An 18,289-nucleotide genomic window follows, 5' to 3' on the forward strand; every position below is an offset into this window, starting at 1 on the left:
CCCCCCTAAGTTAAATATAATTTTATTCTAACAAAATAAATTACATCTTATTAAATAAATTATTCCTATTTAAAGCTAAATACTTACCTGTAAAATAAACCCTAATATAGCTACAATATAACGAATAATTATATTGTAGCTATTTTAGGATTAATATTTATTTTACAGGCAACTTTGTATTTATTTTAACCAGGTACAATAGCTATTAAATAGTTAATAACTATTTAATAGCTACCTAGTTAAAATAATTACAAAATTACCTGTAAAATAAATCCTAACCTAAGTTACAATTAAACCTAACACTACACTATCAATAAATTAATTAAATAAAATACCTACAAATAAATACAATTAAATAAACTAACTAAAGTACAAAAAATAAAAAAGAACTAAGTTACAAAAAATAAAAAAATATTTACAAACATTAGAAAAATATTACAACAATTTTAAACTAATTACACCTACTCTAAGCCCCCTAATAAAATAACAAAGCCCCCCAAAATAAAAAATGCCCTACCCTATTCTAAAATTAAAATAGAAAAGCTCTTTTACCTTACCAGCCCTTAAAAGGGCCATTTGCGGGGCATGCCCCAAAGAATTCAGCTCTTTTGCCTGGAAAAAAAAACATACAAACCCCCCCCCCCAACATTACAACCCACCACCCACATACCCCTAATCTAACCCAAACCCCCCTTAAATAAACCTAACACTAAGCCCCTGAAGATCTTCCTACCTTATCTTCACCACACCGGGTTCACCGATTGGTCCAGAAGAGCCTCCGAAGTCTTGATCAAAGCCCAAGCGGGGGGCTGAAGACATCCATCCTCCGGCTGAAGTCTTGATCCAAGCGGCGGCTAAAGAAGTCCATCTTCGGGCAGAAGTCTTCATCCTATCCGGGCAGAAGAGGACATCTGGACCGGCAAACATCTTCATCCAGGCGGCATCTTCTATGTTCTTCCATCCAATGACGAGCGGCTCATCTTGAAGACCTCCAGCGCGGATCCATCCTCTTCTTCCGACGACTAGACGACGAATGAAGGTTCCTTTAAGGGACGTCATCCAAGATGGCGTCCCTCGAATTCCGATTGGCTGATAGGATTCTATCAGCCAATCGGAATTAAGGTAGAAAAATTCTGATTGGCTGATGGAATCAGCCAATCAGATTCAAGTTCAATCCGATTGGCTGATTGGATCAGCCAATCAGATTGAGCTCGCATTCTATTGGCTGATCGGAACAGCCAATAGAATGCAAGCTCAATCTGATTCGGATGGAAGAACATAGAAGATGCCGCCTGGATGAAGATGTTTGCCGGTCCAGATGTCTCTTCTGCCCGGATAGGATGAAGACTTCTGCCCGAAGATGGACTTCTTTAGCCGCCGCTTGGATCAAGACTTCAGCCAGAGGATGGATGTCTTCAGCCCCCCGCGTGGGCTTGGATCAAGACTTCGGAGGCTCTTCTGGACCGATCTGTGAACCCGGTGTGGTGAAGATAAGGTAGGAAGATCTTCAGGGGCTTAGTGTTAGGTTTATTTAAGGGGGGTTTGGGTTAGATTAGGGGTATGTGGGTGGTGGGTTGTAATGTTGGGGGGGGTATTGTATGTTTTTTTTTTTACAGGCAAAAGAGCTGAATTCTTTGGGGCATGCCCCGCAAAGGGCCCTTTTAAGGGCTGGTAAGGTAAAAGAGCTTTTCTATTTTAATTTTAGAATAGGGTAGGGCATTTTTTTATTTTGGGGGTCTTTGTTATTTTATTAGGGGGCTTAGAGTAGGTGTAATTAGCTTAAAATTGTTGTAATATTTTTCTAATGTTTGTAAATATTTTTTTATTTTTTGTAACTTAGTTCTTTTTTATTTTTTGTACTTTAGTTAGTTTATTTAATTGTATTTATTTGTAGGTATTGTATTTAATTAATTTATTGATAGTGTAGTGTTAGATTTAATTGTAGATAATTGTAGGTATTTTATTTAATTAATTTATTGATAGTGTAGTGTTAGGTTTAATTGTAACTTAGGTTAGGATTTATTTTACAGGTAATTTTGTAATTATTTTAACTAGGTAACTATTAAATAGTTCTTAACTATTTAATAGCTAATGTACCTGGTTAAAATAATTACAAAGTTGCCTGTAAAATAAATATTAATCCTAAAATAGCTACAATATAATTATAATTTATATTGTAGCTATATTAGGGTTTATTTTACAGGTAAGTATTTAGCTTTAAATATGAATAATTTATTTAATAAGAGTTAATTTATTTTGTTAGATTTAATTTATATTTAACTTAGGGGGGGGGTGTTAGGGTTAAGGTTAGACTTAGCTTTAGGGGTTAATAAATTTATTAGAGTAGCGGTGAGGTCCGGTCGGCAGATTAGGGGTTAATACTTGAAGTTAGGTGTTGGCGATGTTAGGGAGGGCAGATTAGGGGTTAATACTATTTATTATAGGGTTATTGAGGCGGGAGTGAGGCGGATTGGGGTTAATAACTTTATTATAGTAGCGGTGAGGTCCGGTCGGCAGCTTAGGGGTTAATTATTGTAGGTAGGTGGCGGCGACGTTGTGGGGGGCAGATTAGGGGTTAATAAATATAATATAGGGGTCGGCGGTGTTAGGGGCAGCAGATTAGAGGTACATAGGGATAACGTAGGTTGTGGCGGTGTACGGAGCGGCAGATTAGGGGTTAAAAAGTATATGCAGGGGTCAGCGATAGCGGGGGCGGCAGATTAGGGGTTAATAAGTGTAAGGTTAGGGGTGTTTAGACTTGGGGTACATGTTAGGGTGATAGGTGCAGACATAGGAAGTGTTTCCCCATAGAAAACAATGGGGCTGCGTTAGGAGCTGAACGCTGCTTTTTTGCTTTTTTTTTCAGCTCAAACAGCCCCATTGTTTCCTATGGGGGAATCGTGCACGAGCACGTTTTTGAAGCTGGCTGCGTCCGTAAGCACCGCTGGTATTGAGAGTTGCAGTGGCGGTAAATATGCTATACGCTCCCTTTTTGGAGCCTAACACAGCCCTTCTGTGAACTCTAAATACCAGCGGTATTTAAAAGGTGCGGGGGAAAAAAAGCCAGCGTTAGCTACGCGGGTCGTTACCGACAAAACTCTAAATCTAGCCGTATGTATTGGTTCAGTAAAGAATCTTCATTGTTCCAACTGACATTTGCAATGGGCATATTATCAAACTCTTGCTATTAACTTAACAATACAATATTCAGTCTCATCAATGTGGAAGGTATCACGTTTTGGCATTTTCCTACAGTTTAGTGCAGTATTGCAGTCTTTGGGCTCCATGTACGAAGCGTTAGCTGCTCCGGAGCCCTTGCTGAGCAGGTTCAAACATGTGCTTCTTAAACTCTGAGTTGGCGAAGAGAAATCACCAAGAGCTCCCTCACGCTCATTGATTGACATTCCCTTCTCTCATGCGATTGGTCGCACGAGTGAAGGGGCGGGCATTACACACAGTAGAGTGTGTAATGCTGCATATGGGTCAGTGGATGAACAGATCCGCTGCCTGTATGCAACGAAGGCGTGCGGACAACTTCTCAAGTTGACACCTTTTTATTATATCCAGATAGACTACTTAACCTTAAAGGGACATTCCGGTCAAATTTTAAATGCACATAGATAAATTACATCATTGAATTGAAACATATTTGCAATATACATTTATTGTCAAAAATGCTTCTAGTAAAAGTTATTAATTTTCCTCTGCTCATGCATGTTCTCAGTGCACCACCATTTTAAATACTGCACCTGCTCAGAGCATCAGTGGGGCTTGTATCATGTCAGCAATTAACAATGAGTCGTTACCAGATGGTACAAACACCTTAGGCTCGCTGAGCAAGTGAGCAAGGCTCGCTGAGCAAGTGCTATGTTTAAAATGTTGGTGCATGGTACATACTTAAATACACTTTTGAAAACGCTATGGGCCAGATTACAAGTAGTGCGTTAATTAACACTCCCGTTCTAGCATTTATTGCATTAGAAATAAGTTCTTTGCGCTCGTTGGGTTGTGCTCGTATTATGAGTTTTCGCTCGCGTGCTAACCCTACGAGCACAAAAAGCCAAACTTACAATATAGGGTGCATGTTCCCGTATTCCCCCATAGAAGTCAATGGAGAAAAGAAAGTGGAAAAAAACCTTACACCCCACTCTTGCACAAACCCGATTGCATAGTCTCATGTGCGCTAACCCGACATGAAAGTATGAATATTTGACATTCCAATGTTCTGCACATAACAGAATATGTTCTATTTATCCATAAATAAATACATATCTGATGGCATTTTTGTACAATATATATCTATACCTATATACATGATTATATATAGGTATAGATATATACAGATACAGTATATTTAGGAATATCTATTTAGAAATACATAGAAAATATTCTGCCATGTATAGAACATTGGAGTGTCAAATATTTACGGTAAATACAAAGGGGCCTATTTATCAAGCCGTCAACCACAAATACGCTGGAATTCTAAATGTATTAACCCCTAAACCTAAGTCTAACCCTAACCCTAACACCCCCTAACCTAAATATTATTTAAATAAATCTAAATAAAACCTACAATTATTATCTAAATTATTCCTATTTAAAACTAAATACTTACCTATAAAATAAACCCTAAGCTAGCTACAATATAACTAATAGTTACATTGTAGCTAGCTTAGGGTTTATTTTTATTTTACAGGCAAGTTTGTATTTATTTTATCTAGGTAGTTATTAAATAGTTATTAACTATTTAATAACTATTCTACCTAGTTAAAATAAATACAAACTTGCCTGTAAAATAAAAATTAACCCTAAGCTAGCTACAATGTAAATATTAGTTATATTGTAGCTAGCTTAGGGTTTATTTTACAGGTAAGTATTTAGTTTTAAATAGGAATAATGTAGTTAATGATAGTAATTTTATTTATATTTATTTAAATTAGATTTAAGTTAGGGGGTGTTAGGGATCGACTTAGGTTTAGGGGTTAATAAATTTAATATAGTGGCGGCGACGTTGGGGATGGCAGATTAGGGGTTAATAAGTGTTATGTAGGTGGCGGCGGTGTAGGGGGGGCAGATTAGGGGTTAATAACATAATGTAGGTGGCGGCAGTGTAGGGGGCGGCAGATTAGGGGTTAATAAGTATAATGTAGGTGGCGGCAGTGTAGGGGGGGCAGATTAGGGGTTAATAACATAATGTAGGTGGCGGCGGTGTTGAGGGGGCAGATTAGGGGTTAATAAGTATAATTAGGTGGCGGCGGTGTAGGGGCAGCAGATTGTTAACTCGAAAAGCACAAACACCTGCAATTAACCTCTTGTTGTTCGTGTGCAAATGTTTGTGCTCCACTCGTAATCTGTCCCTTTAGCTTTTATTAGAAGCATTTTTGCTAAAACGTATGTTACAAAAATGCTTCTATTCAAAACTGAAATGCATCCATGTGGATTCCAATTTTGCTGGAATGTCCCTTTAACAAAATCAAACTTGCAAATATTTCATAACTGTAATTCTTGTTTTTTTGCGTTGCTAGCGGTTCATGTTTGGTGTGCAAGATATATTTGTGCACCTCACAAATCTATAGAAGCTAATGGTAGAACGTCAATTAACAAAACAGGGAAAATATAAGTTAGTAATTCTCAATGAATTTCAAAAATGTTCTCATCTTTACAATGAGGCCAATCTGCAACTTCACAACAATTTATAATACTAGATCATTGTCTTTTCTTATTGTTAGTAATAGTAGTATTGATATTGTGCTTTATTTATATAAGAGCTAGTTTATTTGTTATCACTATACACAGATAGGACAAAAGGGTCTCACGATCACAAGAGAACCATTAAAGGGACAGTCTAGGTCAAAATAAACTTTCATGATTCAGATAGGGCATGTAATTTTAAACAATTTTCCAATTTACTTTTATCACCAATTTTGCTTTGTTCTCTTGGTATTCTTAGTTGAAAGCTTAAACTAGGAGGTTCATATGCTAATTTCTTAGACCTGAAGGCCACCTCTTTTCAGAATGCATTTTAACAGTTTTTCACCACTAGAGGGTGTTAGTTCACATATTTCATATAGATAACACTGTGCTCGTGCAAGTGAAGTTATCTGGGAGCAGGCACTGATTGGCTAAACTGCAAGTCTGTCAAAAGAACTGAAATAAAGGGGCAGGTTGCAGAGGCTTAGATACAAGATAATCACAGAGGTTAAAAGTATATTAATATAACTGCGTTGGTTATGCAAAACTGGGGAATGGGTAATAAAGGGATTATCTATCTTTTAAAACAATAACAATTCTGGTGTAGACTGTCCCTTTAAGGGAGGAGGTTTTGACCCTAGCTAGAAGTAGGGAAAACAAGGGGGTGGTTTACATGAAGAAGAAGGGGACACATTGGTGTCAACTATAAGAAAAGTGAGTATAATAAGGTCTCAACTTCAGATTGTTACACTTGCTGCTTTATCTCCTGGGTTTTAAGTTTCTACATTTTGTTGCTTTGGATTCATTTTTTTATTGACAGTGATGTCTAAATGTTGTCAGCATTTTTATGTGTATTGTTTGTGTGTATATGAGCCTGGAATCCTGTTTAACCAGAATATAATCTATGAACATTTCCCTTGTGCAAAATACAATATCATTAAAGGGACACTGAACCCAAATTTTTTCTTTCATGATTCACATAGAGCATGCAAATTTAAGCCACTTTCTAAATTATTCCTATTATCAATTTTTCTTCCTTCTCTTGCTATCTTTATTTTAATAAGAAGACATCTAAGCTTTTTTTTTTTATTCAGAACTATGGACAGCACTTTTTATTGGTGGATGAGTTTATCTACCAATCAGCAAGAACAACCCAGGTTGATCACCAAAAATGGACCGGCATCTAAACTTACTTTCTTGCATTTCAAATAAAGATACCAAGAGAATGAAGAAAATTTGATAATAGGAGTAAATTAGAAAGTTTCTTAAAATGTCATGCTCTATCTGAATCACGGAAGAAAAAATTTGGGTACAGTGTCCCTTTAACAAAATCAGGGAACACAAAAATGTGGCACATACACCAAAGGTGTACTAAAAAATGCCTGTAATGTTATATATAGTTCAATTAGTAGTTTTTAAAGAAGTCTAGAAATTATGGGCCAGATTACAAGTGAAGCGCTAATTGACGCTCCCACTCGAGCGTCAACTGCACTAGAAGTACGTTTTTTGCAAGCGTCAGGTTGTGCTCGTATTATGAGTTGAAAGTAAACTTGTTTTGCTTGCATGCTAACCCGACGAGCGCAAAAATCTGAATTTAGAATATCGCTAGCGTGTTCACGTATTCCCTCATAGAAGTCAATGGAGAAAAAAAAGTTAAAAAACCCTAACAACCCACTCTCGCGCTAACCGGATCGCGTATTCTCGTGCACTAACCCAAGATGAAAATATGAATATTTCACATTCCAATGTTCTTCACATAGATGAATATCTTCTATTTATTCATAAATACATATTTTTATATATACCTTATATCTGATATTTTTGGTACAATATATATCTATACCTACATATATATACTGTATATATAATTATATATAGGTATAGATGTATACAGATATATATATAGGAATATCTATTTAGAAATACTTATAACATACTCTGCTATGTGCAGAACATTGGAATGTGAAATATTTACAGTAAATACATAGTTAAACACTCTATTAAATATGAATATTGCTTAAATATGCTTTTAAATCTTGACTGTAAAGGGCTCCAATGTACTTCTATATATGTCTATATATGTATGCATATGTACTGTATATATGTTGTTATATGTGTCTGTAAATACATAAATACACAGATAAATACATAATACATATGTACACACACACATACATATATATATATATATATATATATATATGTGTATCAATACTGTTTATATATATATATATATATATACATACACATGCATCTTTAGACATGTATATGTATGTATGTCTATGTTAAAGCCCTTTTTTTTTTCTAAAACCTGAGACCTCACATCTTTGAGCCTTTATAACTTTTTTAATACTTTTTATTAGTGTTATTACGAGTGTAACTGTACTTTGTAATGTATTTTTATGTGTTTTGTGCATCTTAAGCTTTGCGAAACAGTAAACCAGTGCTCTGAAGTTGCGGTAAACATTCTAGCATAAATCACGATTGCACTCAAGCGCAAAACCCCACGATAAACCCTTTATCACTCGGGCCCAAATGTTTGCGCTCCCCTCGTAATCTGAATCATTATCTTTTAATACTTATGTGGCATTATGGTAATTTCTTATAATATAAGTGTTTTTTTTTTTTTTAAATATTGTCACAGACCATTGTAAATAATTTCCAAAATGGGCATTGGCGCCAGGGTGTAGGATATACTGACGTCAGCCCAGATATAGAAGGTGCTAGCATATAAATGCAGAGGTTAATCTTAAATACCAGTATCCATTAAGCAACATTATTTTCTCTTTACAGCTATAAGACCCAGTGTTGTATAATAAAACTGTCTTTACTATTACTATTGCTTGTATTAAAAAGGCATCATTGGAGACCCAACATTTTGTCAGTTTTATACTATATGACACTACTTCAGTAATTTAGGGCATTTTATAATGTATGTCTCTTTATTATTATTGCATAAATATTCATCTACTTGACTTGACTAATGTTATCTTTTTGTTACATTGCAGGTTGATCATTTTATCATAATGTGGGCCTGGGCATTGCTTCCAATTTTTCTGGCCGTATGGGCCATTGTTGGTGTTTGGATAGTGTAAGTTAAATTGCAGGTTTATTGTGCAATTTAGTATTTATTTATTGTCACAGAAGTTAGTGCTGTAATCTAGGATTCTCTGTGCATATTAGAATGTAAAGGCTCTTGCTAAAACTGTCAATCAGTCCCTTTTAATTAAAAAAATATTACAGATTAGCTGGCAAATAGCACATGATATCATGCTCCACCAGGTGTGTGTGATGGGAAGTCAATACATGTATTTGTTCCACTAACAAATTATCTACAGTGTCCTATAAAAGTATATAAAAGAATATCATTTTGAATGTTAAAGGGACAGTCTACTCCAGAATTGTTATTGTTTAAAAAGATAGATAATCCCTTTATTACCCATTCCCCAGATTTGCACCGCCAACATGGTTATATTAATATACTTTTTATCTCTGTGATTGTGTTGTATCTAAGCCTCTGCAGACTGCCCCCTTATTTCAGTTCTTTTGACAGACTCGCATTTTAGCCAATCAGTGCTGACTCATAAAAAAACTCCACGGAGTGAGCACAATGTTATCTATATGGCACACAAGAACTAGCACTGTCTAGCTGTGAAAAACTGTCAAAGTGCAGACGCTGCCTTTAAGGGCTTAGAAATTAGCATATGAGCCTACCTAGGTTTAGCTTTCAACAAAGAACACCAAGTGAACAAAGCAAATTTGATGATAAAAGTAAATTGGAAAGTTATTTAAAATTGAATGCCCTATCTGAATCATGAAAGTTTAATTTTAACTAGAATGTTCCTTAAAGGGAAAGCTGTTTAAAAAAATAAAATAAAGTTTTAAAGGGACACTAAAGTCAACAAGAAACTTTCATGATTCAGACAGAGCATGCAATAAAAAAAAATAAAAAAAAATCCAATTTTCTTTTATTAAAAAATTGTGTTTAGTCTTTTTATAAGCATACTTTTTAAGGCACAAACTAAGAATGTGCAAGAATTCACAGTGTATACATATATATATATATATATATATATATATATATATATATCAATCTGTGATTTGCTGATGACTGTCACATGATATAGGGGCAAGGAAATGGAAAGACATTTTGCATTTTGTCAGAATTTAAATGTACAGCTTATTTTGGAGTAAGTGCTATTGCATGTTTTCTTATTATGCATTTGCTGATTATGCAGTTTTACTCTGATGGACCCTTTGGCTATGTTTAATTGGTTTGAAATCACAGTTTTATTTTAGAATCAGGTAAGTGATTCTGCACAGTTGGTCTTGCTGTCAATAGAGTTAAATACATGGGGGTAGATTTACCAATATCTGTCCGACATGATACTCTGTAGCGTATCATGTCCGACAGACATCGCTGAATGCCAACAGCATACGCTGTCTGCATTTATCACCAGAACTGCTTGTGCAAAACCGCCTCCTGCAGATTTGCAGCCCGGATCTATAGGATTTGGCGGATTGAAGACCGTAGCCTCAGAGGCAGCGATCTTTAGACCGCTGCTTCATAACTGCTGTTTCCGGCAAGCCATTCGGCCCTTGTAAAGTCTACCCCATGGTATAAATTGTATGTTTCCCTCAGTGCACCCATATCAGCTCTTGCTCATCAGCACCCTTAGAACTGCAAAAACAAGTCACTTATTAGCTCCAAAGCGTCAGATTAAAGGGACATGTTACTCATATGGAAACTCTTCTGAAAGTGATGCAAAAACTGACTAGAAAGTATCACATGAACATAAAAAGGGAAGAAATTTTACCTCAATGTTTCCTCAACAGCCACATCCCACTGTAAAGGAATTTTAAGCATCCAATCTAAAAATTGCAAGGATTTGCAAGAGAGCATGCATCTGGGGCGCGATCCGATAAAGATCGTAGTTTGCGGCGCAAGCGAGGGAACCCCCGCCGCCCGTTGTTTCAGCTCGCAACTCGAGCTATCCTATATACGGTGCCGTCAGATGCTAAAGTGCCGTAAGTCGGATAAACCAGCGATGTCCAGAAATCTGCGTAAGTACAAATTTCTGGAGTCGCCAGTGACTTACGGCACTTTAGAAACTGCCGGCGCCTACAAAACCTGACTAAAGTATTAAATCTCCCATACTGTCTAACACGCCTCCCAAACATAGCCGACACGTCTAACCCTCTATCCGCTATCCCCCCTCACTATCCTAACAATAAAAAATGTATTAACCCCTAAACCGCCGCTCCTGGACCCCGCCGCCAACTAATAAAGTTATTAACCCCTAAACCGCCGCTCCCGGACCCCGCCAACACATACATTATCTATATTACCCCCTAATGTGAGCTCCTACCCCGCCGCCACCTACATTAACTACCCCCTAATGTGAGCTCCTACCCCGCCGCCACCTACATTAACTACCCCCTAATGTCAGCCCCTTACACCGTCGCCATCTACATTACTTACCCCCTAATGTGAGCCCCTTACACCGCCGCCATCTACATTACCTACCCCCTAATGTGAGCCCCTTACATCGCCGCCATCTACATTACCTACCCCCTAATGTGAGCCCCTTACACCGCCGCCATCTACATTACCTACCCCCAATTGTGAGCCCCTTACACCGCCGCCATCTACATTACCTACCCCCTAATGTGAGCCCCTTACACCGCCGCCATCTATATTACCTACCCCCTAATGTGAGCTCCTACCCCGCCGTCAGCTATATTAAAATTATTAACCCCTAATTTAATCCCCCTACCCCGTCGCCAGCTATATTAATTACATTAACCCCTAATTTAATCCCCCTATACCGCCGCCAGCTATATTAATTACATTAACCCCTAATTTAATCCCCCTATACCGCCGCCAGCTATATTAATTACATGAACCCCTAATTTAATCCCCCTACCCCGCCGCCAGCTATATTAATTACATTAACCCCTAATTTAATCCCCCATACCGCCGCCAGCTATATTAATTACATTAACCCCTAATCTAATCCCCCTATACCGCCGCCAGCTATTTTAAATACATTAACCCCTAATCTAATCCCCCTATACCGCCGCCAGCTATATTAAATACATTAACCCCTAATCTAATCCCCCTATACCGCCGCCAACTATATTAAATACATTAACCCCTAATATAATCCCCCTACACCGCTGCCAGCTATATTAACTATATTAACCCTAATTATATTAGGGTTAATATAGTTATTATAGTTATTATATTATATAGATTAACTATATTAACCCTAATTATATTAGGGTTAATATAGTTAATATCGTTATTATATTATATATATGTTAAGTATAATAACCCTATCTAACTCTAACATCCCTAACTAAATTCTTATTAAAATAAATCTAATTAATATTATTAATTAAAATATTCCTATTTAAATCTAAATACTTACCTATAAACTAAACCCTAAGATAGCTACAATATAATTAATAATTACATTGTAGCTATTTTAGGGTTTATATTTATTTTACAGGTAACTTGGTATTTATTTTAACTAGGTACAACAGCTATTAAATAGTTAATAACTATTTAATAGCTACCTAGTTAAAATAGTTACCAATTTACCTGTAAAATAAATCCTAACCTAAGTTACAAATAAACCTACACTATCAATAAATTAAATAAACTACAAATATCTAAACTAAAATACAATAAAATAAACTAAACTAAATTACAAAAAAAACAAAAAACACTAAATTACAAAAAATAAAAAAGATTACAAGATTTTTAAGCTAATTACACCTATTCTAAGCCCCCTAATAAAATAATAAAGCCCCCCAAAATAAAAAAATTTCCCTACCCTATTCTAAATTAAAAAAGTTAACAGCTCTATTACCTTACCAGCCCTTAAAAGGGCCTTTTGCGGGGCATGCCCCAAAGAAATCAGCTCTTTTGCCTGTAAAAAAAAACACAATACCACCCCCAACATTACAACCCACCACCCACATACCCCTACTCTAACCCAAACCCCCCTTAAATAAACCTAACACTACCCCCCTGAAGATCTCCCTACCTTGTCTTCACACAGCCGGGCAGAACTCTTCATCCGATCCGGGCGATGTCTTCATCCAAGCGGCAAAGAAGAAGTCTTCCATCCGGCGATGTCTTCAGTCAAGCGGCAGAGAAGAGGTCCTCCATCGGGGCGAAGTTTTCTTCCAATCAGCATCTTCAATCTTCTTACTTCGCTCCTCCGACGCGGAACATCCATCCGGCACGACGACTTCCCGACGAATGAGGTTCCTTTAAATGACGTCATCCAAGATGGCATCCGTCGAATTCCGATTGGCTGATAGTATTCTATCAGCCAATCGGAATTAAGGTAGACAAATCTGATTGGCTGATTGAATCAGCCAATCAGATTCAAGTTCAATCCGATTGGCTGAACCAATTTAGAATAGGGTAGGGAAATTTTTTTATTTTGGGGGACTTTATTATTTTATTAGGGGGCTTAGAATAGGTGTAATTAGCTTAAAAATCTTGTAATCTTTTTTTATTTTTTGTAATTTAGTGTTTGTTTGTTTTTGTAATTTAGTTTAGTTTATTTTATTGTATTTTAGTTTAGATATTTGTAGTTTATTTAATTTATTGATAGTGTAGGTGTATTTGTAACTTAGGTTAGGATTTATTTTACAGGTAAATTGGTAATTATTTTAACTAGGTAGCTATTAAATAGTTATTAACTATTTAATAGCTATTGTACCTAGTTAAAATAAATACCAAGTTACCTGTAAAATAAATATAAACCCTAAAATAGCTACAATGTAATTATTAATTATATTGTAGCTATCTTAGGGTTTATTTTATAGGTAAGTATTTAGATTTAAATAGGAATATTTTAATTAATAATATTAATATTAATTAGATTTATTTTAATAAGAATTTAGTTAGGGATGTTAGAGTTAGATAGGGTTATTATACTTAATATATATATAATATAATAACGATATTAACTATATTGACCCTAATATAATTAGGGTTAATATAGTTAATATAGCTGGCGGCAGTGTAGGGGGATTAGATTAGGGGTTAATGTATTTAATATAGCTGGCGGCGGTATAGGGGGATTAGATTAGGGGTTAATGTATTTAACATAGCTGGTGGCGGTATAGGGGGATTAGATTAGGGGTTAATGTATTTAATATAGCTGGCGGCTGTATAGGGGGATTAGATTAGGGGTTAATGTAATTAATATAGCTGGCGGCGGTATAGGGGGATTAAATTAGGGGTTAATGTAATTAATATAGCTGGCGGCGGGGTAGGGGGATTAAATTAGGGGTTAATGTAATTAATATAGCTGGCGGCGGGGTAGGGGGATTAAATTAGGGGTTAATTTAATTAATATAGCTGGTGGCGGTATAGGGGGATTAAATCAGGGGTTAATATAATTAATATAGCTGGCGGCGGGGTAGGGGATTAAATTAGGGGTTAATGTAATTAATATAGCTGGCGGCGGTATAGGGGGATTAAATTAGGGGTTAATGTAATTAATATAGCTGGCGGCGGGGTAGGGGGATTAAATTAGGGGTTAATGTAATTAATATAGCTGGTGTCGGGGTAGGGGGATTAAATTAGGGGTTAATGTAATTAATATAGCTGGCGGCGGTATAGGGGGATTAAATTAGGGGTTAATGTAATTAATATAGCTGGCGGCGGGGTAGGGGGATTAAATTAGGGGTTAATGTAATTAATATAGCTGGCGGCGGGGTAGGGGGATTAAATTAGGGGTTAATGTAATTAATATAGCTGGCGGCGGTATAGGGGGATTAAATTAGGGGTCAATGTAATTAATATAGCTGGCGGCGGGGTAGGGGGATTAAATTAGGGGTTAATGTAATTAATATAGCTGGTGGCGGTATAGGGGGATTAAATCGGGTTAATGTAATTAATATAGCTGGCGGCGGGGTAGGGGGATTAAATTAGGGGTTAATATAATTAATATAGCTGGCGGCGGTATAGGGGGATTAAATTAGGGGTTAATGTAATTAATATAGCTGGCGGTGGGGTAGGGAGATTAAATTAGGGGTTAATAATTTTAATATAGCTGGCGGCGGGGTCGGAGCTCACATTAGGGGATAGGTAATATAGATGGCGGCGGTGTAAGGGGCTCACATTAGGGGGTAGGTAATGTAGATGGCGGCGGTGTAAGGGGCTCACATTAGGGGGTAGTTAATGTAGATGGCGGCGGTGTAAGGGGCTCACATTAGGGGATAGGTAATGTAGATGGCGGCGGTGTAAGGGGCTCACATTAGGGGGTAGGTAATGTAGATGGCGGCGGTGTAAGGGGCTCACATTAGGGGGTAGGTAATATAGATGGCGGTGGTGTAAGGGGCTCACATTAGGCGGTATGTAATGTAGCTGGCGACAGTGTAGGGGGATCACATTAGGGGGTTATACTTTTAATGTAGGTGGTGGCGGGGTCCGGGTGCGGCGGTTTAGGGGTTAAATACTTTATTAGGGATTGCGGCGGGGGATCGCGGTTGACAGGTAGATAGACATTGCGCATGCGTTAGGTGTTATTTAACAGATCGCGGTTGACAGGTAGATAGACATTGTGCATGCGTTAGGTGTGGCAGGTAGATTAGGGAGTTACGGGGCTCCAATAGACAGCGTAAGGCTTACTATGGCTGCATTTTGTGGCGAGGTGAAAATGGAGTAAGATTTCTCCATTTTCGCCACGTAAGTCCTTACGCTGTATATTGGATACCAAACTGCGCGGGTTTGGTATACCTGTCTATGGGCCAAAAAACTACGGCCGAAGGCAGAAATATACGAGCGTAACTTCTAGGTTACGCCGTATATAGGATACCAAACCCGCGCTAAATTCGGCGTCACCGGCTTTTGCGGGCGACGCTGCATATCGGATCGAGGCCCTGGTATGTGCATGCACAGTCAGTTTATTTCCCTCCTCAGTGTCAGCGAGTTTACTATGGAACCTCACAAGATCATGGTTTAATCTCAGATTATGGTGAAATTCCTCAAGATTACAGTGAAGCAAAGTGTGATCTCTGATAATACTAATTGTCTGTTTTGTGTCACAATGGAGATAAAAGAAAAAGATTAGCTGAATGGTAACTGCTCATAATTGTAAAGAAGATAAACACAGTTAGAAACATAAAAACATACACCTAGATTACAAATTTGGCGTTAGGCTTAAAAAGCAGCGTTGGCCGGTCCTAACGCTGCCTTTTAACGCCCGCTGGTATTACGAGTCTTGCAGGTACAGGTGTACCGCTCACTTTTTTGGTCCTATACTTTCAATGGGACTTGCATAGCGCCGGTATTACGAGTCTGACAAAAAGTGAGCGGTAGACCCTCTCCTGTCAAGACTGGTACCACATTTAAAAGTCAGTAGTTAAGAGTTTTACACTACAATGCCGTAGCATAAAACTCTTAACTAAAGTGCTAAAAAGTATACTAACATCCATAAACTACCTATTAATCCCTAAACCGAATCCCTCCCACATCACAAACACTTAAATAAAAATTTTAGCCCCTAATCTGCCGAACTGGACATCGCCGCCACTATAATAAATATATTAACCCCTAAACCGCCTCACTCCCGCATCGCAAACACTAGTTAAATATTATTAACCCCTAATCTGCCGTCCCTAACATCGCCGACACCTACCTACATTTATTAACCCCTAATCTGCCACCCACAACGTCACTGCCACTATATTAAAGTTGTTAACCCCTAAATCTAAGTCTGACCCTAACACCCCCTAACTTAAATATACTTTAAATAAATCTAAATAAAATTATCACTTAAATAATTCCTATTTAAAACTAAATACTTACCCATAAAATAAACCCTAAGCTAGCTACAATATAACTAATAGTTACATTATATCTAGCTTAGGGTTTATTTTTATTTTACAGGCAAGTTTGTATTTATTTTAACTAGGTAGAATAGTTATTAAATAGTTATTAACTATTTAATAACTACCTAGTTAAAATAAAGACAAATTTACCTGTAAAATAAAACCTAACCTAAGTTACAATTACACCTAACACTACACTATAATTAAATTAATTCCCTAAATTAAATACAATTAAATACAAATAAATAAACCTAAAGTACAAAAACAAACAAACACTAAATTACAGAAAATAATAAACAAATTACAATATTTTTCAACTAATTAAACCTAATCTAATCCCCCTAACAAAATAAAAAAGCCCCCCCAAAATAAAAAATCCCTACCCTACACTAAATGACAAATAGCCCTTAAAAGGGCCTTTTGCGGGGCATTGTAATCAGCTCTTTTACCTGTAAAAAAATTACAAATCCCCCCCCCAACATTAAAACCCACCACCCACACAACTAACCCTACTCTAAAAACCACCCAATACCCAGAAGTTGGGTGAAGACTTCTCCCGGTAAGGTGATCTTCAAGGGGTTATTGTTAGGTTTTTTTAAGGGGGTATTGGGTGGGTTTTAGTGTAGGGTTGGTTGTGTGGGTGGTGGGTTTTAATGTTGGTGGGGGATTTGTACTTTCTTTACAGGTAAAAGAGCTGATTACTTTGGGGCAATGCCCAGCAAAAGGCCCTTTTAAGGGCTATTTGTAATTTAGTGTAGGGTAGGGCTTTTTATTTTGGGGGGGGCTTTTTTATTTTGTTAGGGGGATTAGATTAGGTGTAATTAGTTCAAAAATATTGTAATTTGTTTATTATTTTATGTAATTTAGTGGGGGGTTTTGTACTTTAGATAATTTTATTTATTTGTATTTCATTGTATTTAATTTAGGGAATTAATTTAATTATATTGTAGTGTTAGGTGTAATTGTAACTTAGGTTAGGTTTTATTTTACAGGTAAATTTGTCTTTATTTTAACTAGGTAGTTATTAAATAGTTAATAACTATTTAACAACTATTGTACCTAGTTAAAATAAATACAAACTTGCCTGTAAAATAAAAAATAAACCCTAAGATAGCTACAATGTAACTATTAGTTATATTGTAGCTAGCTTAGGATTTATTTTATAGGTAAGTATTTAGTTTTAAATAGGAATTATTTAGGTAATAACAGTCATTTTATTTAGATTTATTTAAATTATATTTAAGTTAGGGGGTGTTAGGGTTAGGGTTAGACTTATATTTAGTGGTTAATAACTTTAATATAGTGGAGGCGACGTTGGGGGCGGCAGATTAGGGGTTAAGAAGTGTAGGTAGGTTGCAGCGACATTGGGGTCGGCAGATTAGGAGTTAATAAATATAATGTAGGTGGCGGCGATGTTGGGGACAGCAGATTAGGGGTTCATAAGTATAATGTAGGTGGCGGCGTTGTCGGGAGTGACAGATTAGGGGTTAATAAGTGTAAGATTAGGGGTGTTTAGACTCGGGGTTCATGTTAGGGTGTTAGGTGTAGACATAAATGTATTTTCCCCATAGGAATCAATGGGGCTGCGTTAGGAGCTAAACGCTGCTTTTTTGCAGGTGTTAGGTTTTTTTTAAGACGGCTCTCCCCGTTGATCCCTATGGGGAAATCGTGCATGAGCACGTTCAGCCAGCTCACCGCTAATGTAAGCAGCGCTGGTATTGAGGTGAGATGTGGA

General features: G+C 36.9%; 1 protein-coding gene across 1 annotated transcript in view; it reads left to right on the plus strand.

Annotated features, from left to right (window-relative positions):
* Positions 1–8,515: 8,515 nt before the first annotated feature.
* The window catches only part of LOC128638909 (modulator of macroautophagy TMEM150B-like), a 38,931-nt gene continuing 29,157 nt past the window's right edge, over positions 8,516–18,289 (plus strand). Inside the window, exons 1-2 of the mRNA XM_053691038.1 lie at positions 8,516–8,549; positions 8,710–8,782. Coding sequence (XP_053547013.1) covers positions 8,718–8,782 — 65 coding nt within the window. The 5' untranslated portion in view covers positions 8,516–8,549; positions 8,710–8,717. The remainder of the gene's footprint in view (positions 8,550–8,709; positions 8,783–18,289) is intronic.

This window comes from Bombina bombina, chromosome 8 (assembly GCF_027579735.1).
Source record: "Bombina bombina isolate aBomBom1 chromosome 8, aBomBom1.pri, whole genome shotgun sequence".
Classification (NCBI taxonomy): domain Eukaryota; kingdom Metazoa; phylum Chordata; class Amphibia; order Anura; family Bombinatoridae; genus Bombina; species Bombina bombina.